Genomic DNA, 22,957 nt, shown 5'->3' with positions numbered 1-22,957 from the left:
AATTGGAAAATTAATGACAAATCACAAAAACAAATTTAATTTCAATATAAAATCCAAACTCAACAGGTCTTTGTGTAGAGTTGCAACAATAAAGCTTAAAAGAAACATAAAGTGAAAGAGTATGGGATGCGGAATGGTACTCACAATTGGGCTAGCATTGATGTAATCAGAGTTTCCATGATTATTCTCAGCCTTCAAGGTGATTCTGGAATGATCATCTGTAATAGAAATACATAATTCACCACACATTTTTTGCTTTTCCTCGATTGAAACATTTAATTATTGATAAATGATATGGAATTGAAAATACTGTTTTTCAGGGTCTGTTCACATGGTCAGAAATAACACAGGAATAACCTAGTGGTCGACTACTGAGAGATGTGGTCAGACTGCGGTAAAACATGACCACGTGGTCAGAGATGTGCAACAACACTTACAGACGACCATGGCGTCAGAGATGTGTAACAATACTTACAGACGACCACATGGTCAGAGATGTGTAACAACATTTACAGACGACCACACGGTCAGCGACGTGTAACAACACTTACAGACGACCATGGCGTCAGAGATGTGTAACAACACTTACAGACGACCACATGGTCAGAGATGTGAAACAACACTTACAGACGACCATGGCGTCAGAGATGTGTAACAACACTTACAGACGACCATGGTGTCAGAGATGTGTAACAACACTTACAGACGACCACAGCGTCAGAGATGTGTAACAACATTTACAGACGACCACACGGTCAGCGACGTGTAATAACACTTACAGATGACCATGGCGTCAGAGATGTGTAACAACACTTACAGACGACCATGGTGTCAGAGATGTGTAACAACACTTACAGACGACCATGGTGTCAGAGATGTGTAACAACACTTACAGACTACCACAGCGTCAGAGATGTGTAAAAACACTTACAGACGACCACAGCTTCAGAGATGTGTAACAACACTTACAGACGACCACGGCTTCAGAGATGTGTAACAACACTTACAGACGACCACAACGTCAGAGATTTGTAACATAACTTACAGACAACCACAGCGTCAGAGATGTGTAACACCACTTACAGACGACCACGGTGTCAGAGATGTGTAACAACACTTACAGACGACCATGGCGTCAGAGATGTGTAACAACACTTACAGACGACCACACGGTCAGCGATGTGTAACAACACTTACAGACAACCACGGCGTCAGAGCGGTTCCTCTTCGTGTTGTGTTCGCGCTTGCCCACGTCACAGTCACTGGGCTCAGCCAGGTAACCACACATTGCCTCCCACTCCCTCTCCAGGCGGTTCTTGTTCTTCAAGTGATCCTCCATGTACGACTAAGGGGAGAGAAACAGTGGCCATTTTAAAACAACCACCATAACTAAATAAGCAAACAAAAGATAATGAATTGGAAATGGAAAAGTAATTACATATAGCAGCATTTAGAAGGGAGGGTTGGGGGAGGGTGCCCCCAGAATATATAATATTTTTGATTCAGTCACTGTCTAGAATAGATAAAATAAAAGGCAATTCATGCCTATGTAGTAGACCTGCTCTATTTCAGTGGATCTCTAAGGCCTTCCTATCTACACACTGGAGCAGAATACTAAACCCATGTCAACAGACAGACCAACAGACAGACAGACAGACAGATTTAGGGTTATGGAGGTCTTGGGAGGGAGGGGCCACCAAAAACCGCTCCTCGCAATTAAAGACTCCTGAAAGGTTTCTCTGCATTGGAAATACTTCAGGGTGCTTCAATCATCGTCTTTCAAACCGCTTGCACAGTTCCTGATAAGATTGTCTGCGTTTAAGCTGTCGCTCGGAGAAGACAAAATTCTAAATTAAATTCGCCTGAGAGACAAAGGAGAAAAGAAAAGCAAGGGGATGAAAAAAAGAAAACGTTGCTCTTCTAACAAACCAGGTCTTATGGAGCTCAGAGGCTGGGGCGGCTCTGGAAAAGACAGTGTTCGCCTGACGCTTGTATCAACGCTCCCCGCTCCCCGCGGGGTTAAACGGTTTAGGCCGTCATTGTGTAAGGCAGGAGATTACAGACTCATAAAATGATGTGGGGGATCAGCTGGGTAATACAATGAAAGCTATACCCAGTAGTGCTATGCTTTTATCAAACATTTTAAAGACAGTGGAGGTGAGTCGGGAGAGAGAGGTGATGCACCATGTTTATCTACAGCACAGTTAAGACTCAATTAAATCGCAACATGCATACAACTGACATGTAGATATATTCAGGGACATGCACAGTATGGGAAATTAGCCCCTCTAATATCCCCTCTTCTGCCATTCACTATAGGCACAAAATATGAACTTCCAGTCATATCTTTGTCAAACACCAGCTGATAGTATTTCACAGCTGTTTTTGTTTTTCTTCTGAAGTTCCAGGCTGGGTATCAAATTACACCCTATTCCCTATATACAGTGGGGAAAAAAAGTATTTAGTCAGCCACCAATTGTGCAAGTTCTCCCACTTAAAAAGATGAGAGAGGCCTGTAATTTTCATCATAGGTACACGTCAACTATGACAGACAAAATGAGGAAACAAAATACAGAAAATCACATTGTAGGATTTTTTATGAATTTATTTGCAAATTATGGTGGAAAATAAGTATTTGGTCAATAACAAAAGTTTCTCAATACTTTGTTATATACCTTTTGTTGGCAATGACACAGGTCAAACGTTTTCTGTAAGTCTTCACAAGGTTTTCACACACTGTTGCTGGTATTTTGGCCCATTCCTCCATGCAGATCTCCTCTAGAGCAGTGATGTTTTGGGGCTGTCGCTGGGCAACACGGACTTTCAACTCCCTCCAAAGATTTTCTATGGGTTGAGATCTGGAGACTGGCTAGGCCACTCCAGGACCTTGAAATGCTTCTTACGAAGCCACTCCTTCGTTGCCCAGGCGGTGTGTTTGGGATCATTGTCATGCTGAAAGACCCAGCCACGTTTCATCTTCAATGCCCTTGCTGATGGAAGGAGGTTTTCACTCAAAATCTCACGATACATGGCCCCATTCATTCTTTCCTTTACACGGATCAGTCATCCTGGTCCCTTTGCAGAAAAACAGCCCCAAAGCATGATGTTTCCACCCCATGCTTCACAGTAGGTATGGTGTTCTTTGGATGCAACTCAGCATTCTTTGTCCTCCAAACACGACGAGTTGAGTTTTTACCAAAAAGTTATATTTTGGTTTCATCTGACCATATGACATTCTCCCAATCCTCTTCTGGATCATCCAAATGCACTCTAGCAAACTTCAGACGGGCCTGGACATGTACTGGCTTAAGCAGGGGGACACGTCTGCCACTGCAGGATTTGAGTCCCTGGCGGCGTAGTGTGTTACTGATGGTAGGCTTTGTTACTTTGGTCCCAGCTCTCTGCAGGTCATTCACTAGGTCCCCACGTGTGGTTCTGGGATTTTTGCTCACCGTTCTTGTGATCATTTTGACCCCAAGGGGTGAGATCTTGCGTGGAGCCCCAGATCGAGGGAGATTATCAGTGGTCTTGTATGTCTTCCATTTCCTAATAATTGCTCCCACAGTTGATTTCTTCAAACCAAGCTGCTTACCTATTGCAGATTCAGTCTTCCCAGCCTGGTGCAGGTCTACAATTTTGTTTCTGGTGTCCTTTGACAGCTCTTTGGTCTTGGCCATAGTGGAGTTTGGAGTGTGACTGTTTGAGGTTGTGGACAGGTGTCTTTTATACTGATAACAAGTTCAAACAGGTGCCATTAGTACAGGTAACAAGTGGAGGACAGAGGAGCCTCTTAAAGAAGAAGTTACAGATCTGTGAGAGCCAGAAATCTTGCTTGTTTGTAGGTGACCAAATACTTATTTTCCACCATAATTTGCAAATAAATTCATAAAAAATCCTACAATGTGATTTTCTGGAAAAAAATCTCAATTTGTCTGTCATAGTTGACGTGTACCTATGATGACAATTACAGGCCTCTCTCATCTTTTTAAGTGGGAGAACTTGCACAATTGGTGGCTGACTAAATACTTATTTTCCCCACTGTAGTTCTCTACTTTTGAGCGGGGCATATAGGGCTCTGGTCAAAAGTCGTTCACTATGTAGGGAATACTGTGCCATTTTGGATGCATCCCCAGTGATAGTAGATAATGCAGGTCTGATTGTAGGTCTGATTATAATGCCTCATTGCACTAATAACAGTAGATCTACTCTAGTAAATAGCAACCCAGAGGGGTTGGCTGTCATTGACTCCACATCAACTACTTTAAATACGAATGTTTTGCTTTTCCTTTGACTGAAAATGATCAAATTTGCGCGAAAAAAAGCAATTGTCACCATCTCTATCATATAATTCTGTTGACTGTACTTTGTCAGCACAAATCTGCATGTTGGCTGCGGTGTCGGCGACGCAACAAACAAACAATGCAGTCTTTTCAGAAGTGACAGTTGAATGACAGGGTGTCATGAACACTTGACAGAACCATTCCCATGCAGTTCTCTTGGTTGTGTCTCAATTGGCACCTTATTCCCTATATAGTGCACTACTTTTGACCAGGGCCCATACACTGTAGTGCCACAGCATGACACCCCACTCCACCTCCCCTACATAGACCTATACACCCTATATTATGAATGCTGCCATTCAATGGCTTATGCACTTCCTCTCTATCACAAATTGTAATAAATGTGGTTTTTATGTGGAAGCTGGGATTTGTATGTAGTGATGTAGCAGGCTGATTGTGGATGAATGAAGCAGCGGATCACCTCCTCTTCTAGAGGCAGAGAGTGTGTGTCCCAAATGGCACCCTATTCCCTACGTAGTACACTACTTTTGACCCGAGCCCTATGGGCTATAGGGTGCCATTTGGAACGTAACAAGAGTAACAGGGCTGAGTGAATAAGGGATTAGTAACTGGGCTGTCAATCAGAGGTTCTGAGAGGACAGGTGTCAAGGAAACACTGAGTAATCCCCCTAACAATAGCCTTCATCGGCTATATAGAGATGCTACATTAGATACAGAGAAAATACAGACACAACAGGGGACACAACGTTTCTACTGTTGTGCCACTGTAATGTTACTGTAATAATTGATACAGTCAGCCGACATGGCTATATGAAGATACCTATGTGAAGCTGGGGGGGGGGTTAGCCGGGAGAGGAAGGGCATTGCAATCAGTCCTATCAATCAGGGATAGAATCAAAAGCGAACAAATCAATTGTCCTTGATAAATTGCCTGCCTTACTCTTACAAATGATTCATTTTCAATTAGATTTGTTTAAGACACGGAAGTAAGCCATCAAAATATTGAAATGCTATCGATTTTCTGAGGCAACAAATAAGCATTTAAAGAGGGTACATATACAGTAACAATGGCAATTATATCAACATCACGACCATATCTACTGGACAGCATAAAAACAGTACCAAAAACTAAGCAGAACTCAAAACGGAACAACAAGGTAAAAGCAATAGAAGCATTACTGTATGGAGTTATCCATGGTGCTGAAAGCCTGCCAGTAGAATAACATAGCTGGTGTTACAGTTCCTAAAAAGGCTGTTTGTCTTTGAAAATGTTTGAAATTGGATACATATTTTGCACTGAAATAATCCTTACCCATTCTAATTTATGGTGCATAAGTATGGGTGACCAAAACACACAGACCGCATGTTTCAACATGCCTCAGCACCAGAAGGTCTACCAAAATAGGAGAGAATAAAGTCTGGGCAATCATACAAACTAATCCCACCATCACTGACTCTGATTTGGAACCTAGGAAGTTATTATATATATTTCACTCTACAGTACTGAACACCTGTACTAAAGCGTGGCTGTATTTCCAGGACTAACTTAACAGAATGTGGTTCATGGATCTGAGCCAGAACTACAGATACAATATCCCAAATGGCCCTCTACTCCCTATTTAGTGCACAACATTTGAACAGGGTACACAGGGCTCTTGGCAAACCTAGTGCACTACAGTATATAGGACATAGAGTGCCAATTGGGGGCGAAACCCAGGTGAAGCTTGGATAAGAGTAGATTGGGCCAGAAAGCGCCTCCTACTCCAGTGTGTTAGCTGAAGCTGTGAGCTATAAGGGAGCCCAGCCCAGCATGAGAACAAGGTACTCATCACTCCCACAGTCCACGCTGCATGAGATCCACAGAGGACAGGACAGGATAGATGAAAGAAATCTGGTCTGAGATCAGTGATACCAAGGCAATCTCACATGTGGTTAATCAATCACTCAGGAGTCAAAACAGAGTCAAGGTCTGTGTCGTTTTTATGTTCATTATACTTCACTTTTCTGAAGAATCTGCAGTGAATCTGGTTGATTCTTATTGTATTGTTATCAAAGCAAATAAAAATGACCTACAGTTGAAGTCGGAAGTTTACATACACCTTAGCTAAATACATTTAAACTCAGTTTTTCACAATTCCTGACATTTAATCCTAGTACAAATTCCCTGTTTTAGGTCAGTTAGGATCATCACTTTATTTTAAGAATGTGAAATGTCAGAATAATAGTAAAGAGAATGATTTATTTCAGCTTTTATTTCTTTCATCACATTCCCAGTGGGTCAGAAGTTTACATACACTCAATTAGTATTTGGTAGCATTGCCCTTAAATTGTTTAACTTGGGTCAAACGTTTTGGGTACCCTTCCACAAACTTCCCACAATAAGTTGGGTGAATTTTGGCCCATTCCTCCTGACAGAGCTGGTGTAACTGAGTCAGGTTTGTAGGCCTCCTTGCTCGCACACGCTTTTTTAGTTCTGCCCACAAATGTTCTATAGGATTGAGGTCAGGGCTTTGTGATGGCCACTCCAATACCTTGACTTTGTTGTCCTTAAGCCATTTTGCCACAACTTTGGAAGTATACTTGGGGTCATTGTCAATTTAGAAGACCCATTTGCGATCAAGCTTTAACTTCCTGACTGATGTCTTGAAATTTTGCTTCAATATATCCACATAAATTTCCTTCCTCATGATGCCATCTATTTTGTGAAGTGCACCAGTCCCTCCTGCAGCAAAGCACCCCCACAGCATGACGCTGCCACCCCCGTACTTCACGGTTGGGATGGTGTTCTTCGGCTTGCAAGCATCCCCCTTTTTCCTCCAAACATAACGATGGTCATTATGGCCAAACAGTTCTATTTTTGTTTCATCAGACCAGAGGACATTTCTCCAAAAAGTGCGATCTTTGTCCCCATGTGCAGTTGCAAACCGTAGTCTTTTTTATGGCGGTTTTGGAGCAGTGGCTTCTTCCTTGCTGAGCGGCCTTTCAGGTTATGTCGATATAGGGCTCGTTTTACTGTGGATATAGATACTCTTGTACCTGTTCCCTCCAGCATCTTCACAAGGTCCTTTACTGTTGTTCTGGGATTGATTTGCACTTTTCGCACCAAAGTATGTTCATCTCTAGGAGACAGAACGCGTCTCCTTCCTGAGCGATATGATGGCTGTGTGGTCCCATGGTGTTTATACTTGCGTACTATTGTTTGTACAGATGAACGTGGTACCTTCAGGTGTTTGGAAATTGCTCCCAAGGATGAACCAGACTTATGGAGGTCTAAAAAAAATTCTGAGGTCTTGGCTGATTTCTTTTGATTTTCCCATGATGTCAAGCAAAGAGGCACTGAGTTTGAAGGTAGGCCTTGAAATACATCCACAGGTACACCTCCAATTGACTCAAATTATGTAAATTAGCCTATCAATAGCTTCTAAAGCCATGACATAATTTTCTGGAATTTTCCAAGCTGTTTAAATGCACAGTCAACTTAGTGTATGTAAACTTCTGACCCACATGAATTGTGATACAGTGAATTATAAGTGAAATAATCTGTTTGTAAACAGTGGTTGAAAAACTAGTTTTAATGACTCCAACCTAAGTGTATGTAAACTTCCGACTTCAACTGTATATATGGTGTAGAACTTTGTTGTAATGTAAAGGTCAAATACAGTGGGGAAAAAAAGTATTTAGTCAGCCACCAATTGTGCAAGTTCTCCCACTTAAAAAGATGAGAGAGGCCTGTAATTTTCATCAAAGGTACACGTCAACTATGACAGACAAATTGAGAAAAAAAATCCAGAAAATCACATTGTAGGATTTTTAATGAATTTATTTGCAAATCATGGTGGAAAATAAGTATTTGGTCACCTACAAACAAGCAAGATTTCTGGCTCTCACAGACCTGTAACTTCTTCTTTCAGAGGCTCCTCTGTCCTCCACTCGTTACCTGTATTAATGGCACCTGTTTGAACTTGTTATCAGTATAAAAGACACCTGTCCACAACCTCAAACAGTCACACTCCAAACTCCACTATGGCCAAGACCAAAGAGCTGTCAAAGGACACCAGAAACAAAATTGTAGACCTGCACCAGGCTGGGAAGACTGAATCTGCAATAGGTAAGGAGCTTGGTTTGAAGAAATCAACTGTGGGAGCAATTATTAGGAAATGGAAGACATACAAGACCACTGATAATCTCCCTCGATCTGGGGCTCCATGCAAGATCTCACCCTGTGGGGTCAAAATGATCACAAGAACGGTGAGCAAAAATCCCAGAACCACACGGGGGGACCTAGTGAATGATCTGCAGAGAGCTGGGACCAAAGTAACAAAGCCTACCATCAGTAACACACTACGCCGCCAGGGACTCAAATCCTGCAGTGCCAGACATGTCCCCCTCCTTAAGCCAGTACATGTCCAGGCCCGTCTGAAGTTTGCTCGAGTGCATTTGGATGATCCAGAAGAGGATTGGGAGAATGTCATATGGTCAGATGAAACCAAAATAGACCTTTTTGGTAAAAACTCAACTCATCATGTTTGGAGGACAAAGAATGCTGAGTTGCATCCAAAGAACACCATACCTACTGTGAAGCATGGGGGTGGAAACATTATGCTTTGGGGCTGTTTTTCTGCAAAGGGACAAGGACGACTGATCCGTGTAAAGGAAAGAATGAATGGGGCCATGTATCGTGAGAATTTGAGTGAAAACCTCCTTCCATCAGCAAGGGCATTGAAGATGAAACGTGGCTGGGTCTTTCAGCATGACAATGATCCCAAACACACCGCCCGGGCAACGAAGGAGTGGCTTCGTAAGAAGCATTTCAAGGTCCTGGAGTGGCCTAGCCAGTCTCCAGATCTCAACCCCATAGAAAATCTTTGGAGGGAGTTGAAAGTCCGTGTTGCCCAGCGACAGCCCCAAAACATCACTGCTCTAGAGGAGATCTGCATGGAGGAATGGGCCAAAATACCAGCAACAGTGTGTGAAAACCTTGTGAAGACTTACAGAAAACGTTTGACCTGTGTCATTGCCAACAAAGGGTATATAACAAAGTATTGAGAAACTTTTGTTATTGAACAAATACTTATTTTCCACCATAATTTGCAATAAATTCATTAAAAATCCTACAATGTGATTTTCAGGATTTTTTTTTCTCATTTTGTCTGTCATAGTTGACGTGTACCTATGATGAAAATTACAGGCCTCTCTCATCTTTTTAAGTGGGAGAACTTGCACAATTGGAGGCTGACTAAATACTTTTTTTCCCCACTGTATGTTATATTCAAATGTTTTCGAAAGAGGCGTCTCAACCAACCTTGACATTTGCAATAAAGCCCATCCATTATGACGAATTCAACACGTTATTCAAATTCATTTTCATTCCTTATAGGAAAAGCCTGACACGTACTGTGATGATGAATTCTACCCCCTTAATGAAAACACTGCCAGGCATCTTTCCATCTCTTTTATGAAGCTTGTCTGCAGTGAATAAAACAAAAGTTGTGCAAAATTCAAACAATCCACTGTGTGTGCAACTGGGGGGACCCACAAGGAAAAATAATAATAATAGTTCTGAAACGTTCAACTGACAATCAGCTGGATAATGATATTTCACTTTAGAGCAGCTCTCATCACACAAAGCAATATCCGTCTCGCTTTGGCTTTAATAGAGAAAGAGCAGGAGGGAGAGCGAGCGAGCGAGCGGCAACGAGGAGGGATAAAGAGAGAGCGAGAGAGAGAGAGAGAGAGCGAGAGAGCGAGAGAGAGAGAGAGAGAGAGAGAGAGAGAGAGAGAGAGAGAGAGAGAGAGGCAAGGAGGAGGGAGAAAGAGAGTGACAGTGAGAGAGAGAGAAAATAAGAGCAAGAGAAAGACAAGAGATGAAGAAAAAAGAGGAAGAGAGATAGAGATAGAAGGAAAGACAGCTGGAGATAACCGCAGAGATGTAGCGAGGATAGAGAGAGAAAGGGTTAGAGAGACAGACAAACAGAATAAAAGCTGGAAGCTAAGCGCGAGGGGAGACATCCTATAAATTACACACACTATACTCCATACTGATTCCAAACAGAGGTTGGATATGTTGGAGGGTACAGGCTCCTCGCATCAGACAGACATACTGTACATACATACATTCCGATAGACAGACAGGACAGGCACACAGACAGACTATAGGGTACTGTAGTGGCATGTATATTGTTGCACCAGTATCATGTGTCCGGTGGAGATGTCCATGTTGGAGGGGACAGGCTCTTCGCACCAGGAGGAAGTGGAGCTACGGGCTGAGGGGCTGGCCATTGGTCCCCCATCGCTGAACTGAGAAGACGAGCTGTTCAGCCGCGAGTGGCGGCGAAGAGGCTCCGGGCGCTCCGGGCGATCCGGGCGCTCCGCACGCTCCGGGCGCTCCGCACGCTCCGGACGCTCCGATGTCCTCACAGCCATCCGCTGGCGACACAGCTCCTGGAGAGGAGAGTGGAGAACCTGATCAGGCATGGGTTGACTCTAGTTGATTCTTACTGCATTATCATTGCAAATAAAAAGGACTTCCATATGGTATAGGACTTTGCTGTAATGTCAAGGCAAAATATTACAATACAATATTACCCAAATACAAAAGCCAGACACACATTGTTTTGATTAGTTGAGATGATTTCACGACCCCTGTAAATCTTTTCAGACTGTATAAGACTGGGATATCACTGTGACCAACGGAGCACGGTTGGTAGCAAACCTATCTATATAAATGATGTCAGGAAATAGAAACACAGTTAAAGGTCATGCTGTGACCTTCAAAAAGCTTGAATTGCCAAGGTCAAGCCAGTGTATTGCCACCATTTGACAAAACAGACAATAATTAACTAAGAATACATTGGGTGTCTGGCTGGCAGGGGATGTCTTAATTGTTTTTAAGTATTGATTTCCATTTGTATAAATGTGGTAACAATTTCTATGAGCCACTTGTTTTATAATTTTTACATTTTAAGTCATTTAGCAGACGCTCTTATCCAGAGCGACTTACAGGAGCAATTAGGGTTAAGTGCCTTGCTCAAGGGCACATCAACAGATTTTTCACCTAGTCGGCTCAGGGATTAGAACCAGCGACCTTTCAGTTACAGGCACAACACTCTTAACCACTAAGCTACCTACCTACCATTAGGTACTTATGTATTTATGTATTTTCTTATAAGGAAGCAAAAGTTATTATGAAGACAATAGTTAAAAAGATGAGCAACAAAAACAACCAAAATCAAAGATACTGCCCATGAGCAACAAAAATACTGCCCACGTTCAAAATGTAACAACCAAATGAATCTTTAAGTAAGAAATATATCTGCTTCCATTACTCAAAGAGATTAAAACATAACAGGGAATCAATACTTTAAACCCAATCGATTTTCTTTGAATTGAGCATTCACGCTCTTTCTTAACTACAAAACTACAACAGAGATGAGCAATCTACGTATTCACATGTACAGTAGGCCTTTACTTTGGCATTTGGATTGATATTGTACAGACGTTGGATCTTCGTTTGATCACCCTGTTGCAGGAGAACTTTCCTGTAATACATTTGAGGTTTAAAAAAGCTTCTGAAGTTTGTAAGGTACGTTTGCGGCAGGTAGAGCAGAGCCCTTAACCCCAATTTGCTCCAGGGTTGCTGTACTTCTATGGCTGACCCTGTAAAACAACATATTTCACTGCACCTATCCGGTGTATGTGACACAATTAAGATCCTACATCTGTAAGTGTTATTCTATTGGATTCAGAAGAGACTTCTAAATAAAAAACTCTCCCACTGCCGCCACCCGACCATGAAGATTACTCCTCTCTACATATTGACTTGGCTTTTCTCCCATCATGCCTTGTGCTCACAGATGCCCATTAGGGATTCAGAGCCTGGGCGTTATCTAGCCAGCCAGTCATCTTCCCACAAATCAAAAAAGGAGAGAAAAGAGAACCTCATTGTTTGAAGGGTGCAATCTAACTGGAGCCGAACCCCCTCTCTCCCCCTTCTTCCTTCCCCACTCCCGATAGTGTCAGTCTTATGTGGCGCTGGAGATTTCTCCATTATATTCTCAGTAATCTGTGAAGCCCATCGTGTTTGGTGTGTAGCCTGCACCAGTCAGACCCACAGACTGATCTTCAACCTCAATTAATATCCAGGGTTACATCTCAAATGGCAACCTATTCCCTATGAAGTGCACTTCTTTGACCAGGGCCCATAGCGGCAAGCCAAAACAGCAGAAGGCAGTGTCTTCTGAAAGCAGCACATTGCTACTAGTCTATCACTTGATCTATCATTGTGATATTTTACTCCAGGGACCTAAGCCCTGGTCTAGGATCAGCTTTCCCTACGTCTAACCTGAATCATCATAACCATGAGAATCTGCCCCGGGCCACGGCCTCAGGGCACTTTCCATGTCCACTTAATAATTAATCCAGTGTCTCTAGTCAACACCTTTACAGAGTCAAGGGTTGCGTCTCAAATGGCACTCTATTCCCTACATGGGCCCATAGGGTTCTGGTAAAAAAAGTGCACTAATAGAGAATAGGGTGCCATTTGGGACGCAAGCCCTGTTTATTTTCAACAAGGGAAAACAAATGGTAATCCAGCAAAAACTATAGTCAGAAGACACTGACAATGTACTACTGTACTTGCTAGGGTTGCATAATTTTGTTAACTTTGCCAAAATTCCCAAGTTTTCCAGAAATCCCGGTTGGAATAGGAGGGGGGGAATGAGCAGGAAATCAGTGAATCCTCCAACCGGAATTTCTGGGAAAACCTGGTAATTTGGGGAAAGTTACCGGAATTGTGCAACCCTTATACTTGCTATACCCTAGATCTGTAACCATCAAATATGTTGTACATACATGGATGCCAGACAGTCTCATTTCTCCAAGTTCAATGTTAACGCAAATAACAAAAAAGAAGGACGGTATAGAGTTGAGATTGATTGCTAAACCACTTAACTGGCAATACCTGCCTTAATAGTTGACATGCTCCATTCAGTATATTGTCATAATATAACAATGTATCTGTTCTTCTATGTGAATAGGAAACATGATAGGCTACAACAACACCTATTTTATTCTAAAAATAATAAAATATTGTAAATATTGTAAAAATAAAAAATAAGAACATTGAAGAAACAGGGGCCTGAATGAACGGTTACAGTACAAAACATTTATCTGCTTTCTTAATGATTGTCCATCTTTAGTGTGTACAATCGTGAAAGGCGACACTGTGGAAAGCTGATTAAATATTGAGAATGTGATGGTTGGATGTGCACTGAGTGCCCATGCTGAGCACAGCTGAGCCCAGGACAAAATCAATACGAGCCAGCCAGCCACCCACCCAGTTTGCCAGCCGCTAGTCCTGGAGGAATAGAAGGTCACACAATGAACCCGTTCCCCTGCTGAAAAGGCCCTTCACTAGTCACAGGTCATAACCAATACAACCTTCACTGGAATATCAAGGCTTTGTCTGGAGTTTAGACCTCTGGATACATTTGACTAGCCTTGTTAAACCAGCCTGAGCGCAGCGGTCTGTCTGGTTTCACGAGGCTAACATTTGACTGGGATAGTAAAAAAGCAATTGTTTATTTTATTTTCATTTTTTAAATAAAATTACACTTTTCCATAATACAGAACCAAATGATGGGTAATCTTGCAATTAGGTTACAGAAACGTTACATACTTTACATTCTATTGATAACCAACCTTAAATCACAACCTAGCTCTATCATGAACAAAGAGACATTCTACAAACAACTGTTACAAATGTCACAAAAACAACCAGATATTAACTTAAAATCAAGTAATTCAAGACACAACGACTACATATCACTGCAGACCAATCAGAATAAAGGCTAGTATCAGGGACTGGGACCAGAGTGCATGCTCTACCAGTAGAGCACTCAGCGGCTGCACTGTGATTGGCTGAAACCGAGGAGGCTCCTCTCACCTGATAGGTTGCGGTTGCATCAGCGCTGGTGTCAGTCCCCAGGCTGGCTAGTTTCTCCTTCTGTTGGAGGTGGGAGCGGTGGCGCAGGCAGAAGAGCCAGCCAGACGCTGCCAGCGCCACCATGATCAGGACCAAGGAGATGATGGTCAAGACCACGAATTGACCAGACTCCAGACGACTCTCCTTGACCACCGGGATCTGGCTCAAGCTGCCCTTCTGGGAACAGAGAGAGAAAAAGGGATGAGAAAACGCCCTACACATCTGCACGCACACACATACAGATGTTGAATGTTAAACTAAAAAGGCTTCTGGAATGTGTAATTTTCACTTAGAAATGTCAAACTTGATTTTCTCATACGAACAATGTATCAACCCCTACAAAAGTGTCTATGAATTATAATCCACATAATAATTCACATTTCCTGTTGTTGCAGAATAATTATCCTGCTGTAGCAAACTGGATCAAATTAAGATCCTACATCTGTACACACCAGTGACAAAATTTACAAACACGGAAATGGACATAAATCTGGCAGCAAAAGGAAAAGCATAGCCTCCATGTTAGAAAAGCCCCAAAATAGGGATTTCTGTCATTTGTCTTAAAGAAATACGGAAACAAATTAGCACAGTATTTCCCTCCCTGTCTGTCCCACCCACGCCCACTCATTCCCACCTAGATTCACTTCCTGCCCAGCCCACTCATTACCTTCCAATAACAGTAGTTTTATAATGTGCATTCAAACTCCCTCAAGCTCTATTACTCTCTGCTGTCCAGCCCACACACTGGCTGCTCTATAGACATTTAGGTCCCATTTTGTCCTGGCATGGGGAGACCTGCCACTGTGCAGCTTCAGGAGGTTTAGACAGTCAAATATTTTCACTAATAGCCTTCCAGCCTTGAGTTTGGCTGAATTAAGGCCCTGGCCCAGGCCCCTGAGCTAATGGCTAGGAGTGCCTCAAAGGGGGATCTTAGATTGTGTGTACCCAGCAGAAGCCCACCAGAATGGGCCTTTCAGAGACGTTGTTAACCCCCTCCCCGGTGGTCAGAGCTAAGCCCAAGAGAATAGCTTGGTATTGGCATGGTATTGTCTCACAGGCCCCTGTGTGGCTGCCTGGCTGGGTCTCAGTAAGTGCATGGACCCCTGGGAAGGTTTTAGCACCGTTTAATAGAATATGAACCCAAAAGCACTGCAGAGACTTTGGACTAGCGGTCCAACTCCATCAAGTACCCTATCTACCTCGATCTATTCAATACAATCAAATTAAAGAGGGGTTTTCAACTTCAATCAAATCAAAAGCACACAACAATCATCAACCGCTAAAACATGGTACTTAGTCCTAGGGGGCAAAAGGGTAAGGTACAAGTTTAGTGGCATCTATAACTTTTTACCAGAAAATAAATACATTCATAATCATAACGCATGGTGACTTTATGGATGCTGAGGCCTTTGCTTATACGCTCACACTGATTACCATGCAGGTCTGATGAGTTTGTGTGTGTGTGTGTGTGTGTATGTGTTTCTGTTGATTACAGTGGATGTGGCTCTGACATACAGCTTCAATCAACAGCCAAGTGGCTTGATACCAATGCAGAGGTCTAAAACAAGTCCTTTAATAAACTGCAGAGAACATACAGTATATGAGCGAAACAAAGCTTTGGCTACCTCTGAGCAATTACATCAATGCTATCCTTTTGACAGATTGAATGATTGAATATGATAGATAAGGATAAATGTGTGCTGGATTGTTGAGGCTTGGTCTGTGCATATGAAACTGTAGGTATGTAGCTTTAGTCTACTACAGCAGCCCTCTCTCTCTCTCTCTCTCTCTCTCTCTCTCTCTCTCTCTCTCTCTCTCTCTCTCTCTCTCTCTCCCCTCTCTCGTTCTCTCTTTCTCTCTACCATCTTAACACTTCTAAGCAACCCACATGAAAAGGGACTCCATGAAAAGAAATGTTCTTAGTTTAAATGACAGTAAATCATTAGTTTGAATTCAATTAACTTGAAAAGATATTGTGACATGTCTAGTGTTTATTTCATGTTTGCTCTTCTAAATGTCGGGGAGAAAAATCAGATTGTGCTTTTATGGTATAAAAAATATGTTATGCCATAATTACAACAATATTCTACTGTGCTATAGTCTAAATAATTATTCTGCTATATATAACTTCAAATTATATAAAACCGCTATAACGACAACATACAGTGAGTAAAATTATATTTTGTAGGAAGCTGTTGATCCTAGCAAAAAATGCAGATTTAAATCCTCTTCACACCCCTCAATATGTCCTTTCCATAAGTATCTAAGAGAATAAACATAACAAACAATGAGCATATTCTCTTAAGAGAAAGGACTCCCTTTTTACGCCAGTGAGAAGTTTTTGTTAATTTGCGAGAATGGAGAAACGTAAACAGAGGTAGTCAACTAAGTAAGAAAAAAGCAACCATAAATGCAACTAAAAAATAAATGCTTCTTTTTTTTAAATAAACGTTGTTTACAAATCATCATTTTCATGTATTTCAAAAATATTAATTTGTATGAACATTATAAAATCACATTATGATTATGGACAGGTGTATTTAGATGTATGAATTGATGAACGTGTGTAATTATGAATAACACTTTTAAGAAAATCTCTTATAATTTAAGGAAATCTCTTATATATTGCGCCAGAATCAGTATTATTATTATTTTTATTTTTTTGTTCACCTTGACTTGATTATCACATTGAATGAAAAAGGCTTCTTGAAAATGTCTTGCATTGGAACAGGATGCTCAGTGAAGTTTTTACACTCACTTATTCTCTCTCTCTCTCTCTCTCTCACGCTCTCTCTTCCTCTCTTTCTCTCTCTATCTCTTCCTCTCTCCCTCTTGGTCTCTCCCTCTTGGTCTCTCCCTCTTGGTCTCTCTCTCTCTCTCTCTCTCTCTCTCTCTCTCTCTCTCTCTCTCTCTCTCTCTCTCTCTCTAGGATTAGCAGATCTAGCTGAAGACAAAGGGCAGATGGATTTCAGTTTCTCTGGTTTATTCAAATTATTGAGATAAAGGTCACAGTGAGAGAGGCCTGTGATCACAATACTTTCAAGCAATTTCAGTTACCCCCCCCCCCCCCCCCCCTCCCCCCCAAACAAACACATACACACTAACACACCACCACCAAATGTTGCTTGAAATAAAACATTCAAGCAACAAAACACATTTTCACCTGAAAAATCATACACAAATCTCAGAATTGTGTATTATTTTTTTATTAGAATAGTACATGCCTGTAATTTGAATCTGAAATATCAATAATCATCTTTATATTTTAATGTATGGTAATAAAATAAACATACATTTATCAAGCAACTTCTTATTCCATGAAATTCAGCCATTTTCCAGTCTGATTAAGTAAAATCAAACAAGAATTTCACATTTTGTAACATACAAGAATTTCTAAAGGTTTTACAAAAGTGTTAATGCGGTTAATAAGAACCTTTGTCAAAGTAAATCCATGCGGCTTTTATTTTTTTGATAATACATAATTGCTTTGCCATTCAACTGTAATTTAAAAAAAGAAGTCTATATTCCTATCTCAAATCATTTTCAGTGTGTAGATAGTAAACCGACCGAATTAATGCTTAGAAATAACAAAGGTTGCAAAGAAATATCACCAAACCTTTTATGCAAATATTGATTTGTTTTAACTTAAGGGTAACCACTCGCAAATGGAAGATGTTGATCTTCTCAAAAACTCTATGTGCTTAGTTCATCAACGAATTCCATTGGTATCCGGGGAATTAGCTTTTAGGTGAAAATCTTCCCTATACAGATGTGACGATTGGACAATGGCAGCTGTGCTGTTGTACAGCAAATATATTTTCTATATTTTCAACACCTGTTAGCTTATAACTTAAGCTAGGCCTAAAATACTTTCGCCTACTACCGCACTAATCATCCCCGTCTAAATTTGAACTATTTTTTAAAACGTCTAAACATTTAGGATATAACCTAGCCTACAAATGTTGTTAAGATTTCTTCCCCCGACACTATAGGATCTTTCCGTACCTGGAGCGAACGAAATGAGGCAACTCACGCAAGCACTGCAAATCAATTGAAATGCAATCAATTACAGAACCAAAAGCAGCGGTCAAAATATGCATTTTTAAAAATATATAATCTAATTGGTCATAAAACTGATAGCCTAGACTATACATGCCTTCCACACAAGTTTGCAACGTGCAGGTCTCCCCGCTGCATTAGACTAGTTGTAGCAGCACGTTCAAAACACAGCCAAAATATAACACATGCTGGAAAATAATTACCTAAATCCATGTTGATCCGCAAGTCAGATGGTTTGCAATACATAGGAAATATATGTTTTATTCCAGAGAGCAGGTGCAACTACCGCAGCTCCAGTGGCCAGCGCATCAACCAGCCTCCTACTCAAACCTATCCTCCCCAAAAGTTACCAGTGTCCCATCCCATGCGCCTCCCTCGTCAACAAAAGACTGCGGCTACCAATACTCGCGCACGAAGATTGAGAAGAAGAAGAAAAATAAAATAACGAGGAGGAGAACGAACGAGGTGATATGCCCGCCTGATTTTCCGAGCCTCGCAAGAATCTGCAGATGCCTATAGTGGGTCCTTTCAGCGCCTCTGTGCCCAATGAAAAGAAGGGGAGAGGGGTTGGGTTTTTTGAGATCATATATGGTTGAGCCCCTCCTTATATTCAGCCGCTTAGGAGTCCCTGTCTGTTGCACATGTCATGTCCACTGGTTGCTATAGCGATGCCTCCACATGTTGTCGACAGTGAATGCTCAAGGAGGGATGCTTGGCTAATAGGCTTGTGGGCTGAGGGGGGACATGAATGGACATTGGGTGAGCCACTCATTTGTTAAGCTACTTGGGGTCTCTGTGTTCTGTTCGAATTGCTGTTTTCTCGCGCTCTCTATCCTTTTCCCCTATCACGCTTCTAAATGCAGTAGCCTATAATAATACAGTAGGCTAATAGCCATAATGAAAGCATGCATTATAGAAAGAGGGGGTGGGGTGTCCATCATTAGTGACTGTATAACCTTTTACCAATTAAATTACTAGAGAGGCTAGTTCCATAATTGTAATGGTGCGAAAATAGCAGCCATCTTGGTCAGGGAGAAATCCCAAACCAGTCTAATTGGAATGAATGACAGTAGAGGCATAACTGATGCATTTCCTGTTTTTACTTATGCCTATGCAGGAAAATAAAAGTAAGGCGTGTGATATATCAGAAATGGTGTAATGGAATTATAGTCAACCTAAAATATTGTCATATAATTATAAATACAGTTTATATGGGTTTTATACACATTTTCTTTATAAATAGCCTCTAAAATATACATTAATAGACCTTAGGCCTACATGTCTCAGATTCTGTTTTCTTGGAAAGCTGTGAGTGCTATTATATGATACAATATCAGTCCTTGTTGCATTTACAACTTGTCTAAGACCTATCATCAACATTTGAGCCAGTGTATCTATGGCTGTGGATTGACTGCACTGTTTGAATTAAATGTTGGCATATTGGCAGTTAATTTGAACAATTAATGGAATCATTCCTCTAAAACTGTCTGGCTATCTAAATTCTTCACATTCATTGTTTTACACAATATCTTATCACAGCACTGGCAAACCATGGTTGACCAACTCCCTGACCAACATGACTGACCTTTGGACCACCATAAGAAGGTTCATACCTATTCTAGTATTCTAATTCGTAATTCTATGCTTTTACCATTTTACTGCAAATGTAAATCACAATGAGGTAGGCTATTTAGTCTGTATATTTTTGGATAATAATATTTAGTGCGTCTTGAAATATGGTTTAGAAATAACAACATAGACTGAACAACAAGTTTAGTGAAGACCTGTCTGAGCGAAACATATGAGCTGATCAGTTTTACAAAATCCCACTAAAACTCCTAATTAGTTATTTAGCGGACAAATTATCCTGTGGAGAGCAACAGGGAGAGGAGGAAGATTATGGAGAGAAGAGAGAGAAAAGGAGGGAGAAAGGGAAGGGGGGGGGTTCCTGTCAAATGCAGATGACGAGTCTTTGGGGAGGGGAAGGGGGGGGGGGTCTCCAGTTTATTTTTTCTATTCAGAGTACACCCCCTCTTCTCCATTGTCCCTGTGTGTGACAGCTGGAGTTGTCAGTGTGAACAGGGGGACAAAAAAACAGGCTCTGAGGGGTACTTCACAGGATACCTAATATTTCACAGACTACTTATCAAACAGGACCTACTTCAAATTACTAGATTCTACGTTATCACTCTAATAAATTGCTGTTAATTTACAGCAAAACTTTCACAATTAGCTACTGTAATTCTTTATTACAGTACAGCACTGTAAAGAGCAATGCATTATGGGGGCTCAATGCCGTTCCGCTACACTTCTGTAAAATTACATTAAATGCTGTAGCACTGTATTACCTGTTTTGCTATATATTTACAGTATCATACTGTAAACTATGGTGCATTGTGGAAAAATATTGTGGGAGGGGAAAAAATCGCTTGCTCATTAACATATTTTAAGGCATGCCTTGTAAGAGGCTATATTTGTTGCACCCAGTAGTGAGAATGTTGTACCCTACAGAATACAGTATCATACAATTTTATATATATATATGTTTCCTGTAAATCTACAGTAACTTACTGGCTGCCAGTAATTTACTGTAATTAAGTACCACCACCACAGAATATAGTACCATTCTGTAATTTTGGAGCGCCAAAAACCTTTTGTGGGTGCATGGTATTATTGTGGCTCATTAAGAATTATTGAGGCATGCCTTGTAAGAGGCTATACTTGTTGCACCCATTAGTGAGAGAGCTGTACCAATTTAAGTGATATGTAGTAGTGCTCTAACAATATAATGTATACTTTCTTACAGTATAGTAGGCACATTTTACAGTATTGTACTATGTCACTGCTCTGCATTTTACAGTAACTCACAGAAAGCTGGTGGCAAGTTACTGTGAATATTACAGTAACATACATTGCACTAGCCAGAGATGGGCAAAGATACAGTGGCTTGCGAAAGTATTCACCCCCCTTGGCATTTTTTATATTTTGTTGCCTTACTACCTGGAATTAAAATGGATTTTTGGGGGGTTTGTATCATGTGATTTACACAACATGCCTACCACTTTGAAGATGCAAAAATTTTTTTCTTGTGAAACAAACATGAAATAACACAAAAAAAACAGAAAACTTGAGCGTGCATAACTATTCACCCCCCAAAGTCAATACTTTGTAGAGCAACCTTTTGCAGCAATTACAGCTGCAAGTCTCTTGGGGTATGTCTCTATAAGCTTGGCACATCTAGCCACTGGGATTTTTGCCCATTCTTCAAGTCAAAACTGCTCCAGCTCCTTCAAGATGGATGGGTTCCGCTGGTGTACAGCAATCTTTAAGTCATACCACAGATTCTCAATTGGATTGAGGTCTGGGCTTTGACTAGGCCATTCCAAGACATTTAAATGTTTCCCCTTAAACCACTCAAGTGTTGCTTTAACAGTATGCTTAGGGTCATTGTCCTGCTGGAAGGTGAACCCCCGTCCCAGTCTCAAATGTCTGGAAGACTGAAACAGGTTTCACTCAAGAATTTCCCTGTATTTAGCACCATCCATCATTCCTTCAATTCTGATCAGTTTCCCAGTCCCTGCCGATAAAAAATATCCCCACAGCATGATGCTGCCACCACCATGCTTCACTGTGGGGATGGTGTTCTTGGGGTGATGAGAGGAGTTGGGTTTGGCCAGACATAGTGTTTTCCTTGGTGGCCAAAAAGCTCAATTTTAGTCTCATCTGACCAGAGTACCTTCTTCCATATGTTTGGGGAGTCTCCCACATGGCTTTTGGCGAACACCAAACGTGTTTGCTTATTTATTTCTTTAAGCAATGGCTTTTTTCTGGCCACTCTTCCGTAAAGCCCAGCTCTGTGGAGTGTACGGCTTAAAGTGGTCCTATGGACAGATACTCCAATCTATGCTGTGGAGCTTTGCAGCTCCTTCAGTGTTATCTTTGGTCTCTTTGTTGCCTATCTGATTAATGCCCTCCTTGCCTGGTCCATGCATTTTGGTGGGCAGCCCTCTCTTGGCAGGTTTGTTGTGGTGCCATATTCTTTCAATTTTTTAATAATGGATTTAATGGTGCTCCGTGGGATGTTCAAAGTTTCTGATATTTTTTTTATAATCCAACCATGATCTATATTTCTCCACAACTTTGTCCCTGACCTGTTTGGAGAGCTCCTTGGTCTTCATGGTGCCGCTTGCTTGGTGGTGCCCCTTGCTTAGTGGTGTTGCAGACTCTGGGGCCTTTCAGAACAGGTGTATATATACTGAGATCATGTGACACTTAGATTGCACACAGGTGGACTTAATTTAACTAATTATGTGACTTCTGAAGGTAATTGGTTCCACCAGATCTTATTTAGGGGTTTCATAGCAAAGGGGGTGAATACATATGCACCACTTTTCCATTATTTATTTTTTAGAATTTTTTGAAACAAGTAATTTTTTTCATTTCACTTCACAAATTTGGACTATTTTGTGTATGTCCATTACATGAAATCCAAATAAAAATCAATTTAAATTACAGTTTGTATTGCAACAAAATAGGAAAAACGCCAAGGGGGATGAATACTTTTGCAAAGCACTGTACATCCAAAAGGTATGTTGTTACTTGCTATGACTGTGAT

General features: G+C 41.2%; 1 protein-coding gene across 1 annotated transcript in view; it reads right to left on the bottom strand.

The window, feature by feature from the left end:
• Positions 1 to 22,957, bottom strand: part of LOC311108909 (receptor-type tyrosine-protein phosphatase N2-like) — a gene marked incomplete at both ends in the record, with an annotated part of 289,302 nt that overhangs the window by 28,623 nt on the left and 237,722 nt on the right. The window contains 4 exons of the mRNA XM_084151698.1: positions 145 to 218; positions 1,198 to 1,345; positions 10,488 to 10,742; positions 14,245 to 14,460. Of these exons, the coding sequence (XP_084007824.1) occupies positions 145 to 218; positions 1,198 to 1,345; positions 10,488 to 10,742; positions 14,245 to 14,460 (693 nt within the window). The remainder of the gene's footprint in view (positions 1 to 144; positions 219 to 1,197; positions 1,346 to 10,487; positions 10,743 to 14,244; positions 14,461 to 22,957) is intronic.

The sequence above is a fragment of the Coregonus lavaretus genome (assembly GCF_964263955.1).
Source record: "Coregonus lavaretus genome assembly, chromosome: 34".
Classification (NCBI taxonomy): Eukaryota; Metazoa; Chordata; class Actinopteri; order Salmoniformes; family Salmonidae; genus Coregonus; species Coregonus lavaretus.
Note: the sequence above shows the minus strand (reverse complement) of the source record. Positions and strands in the feature narration are given on the sequence as shown.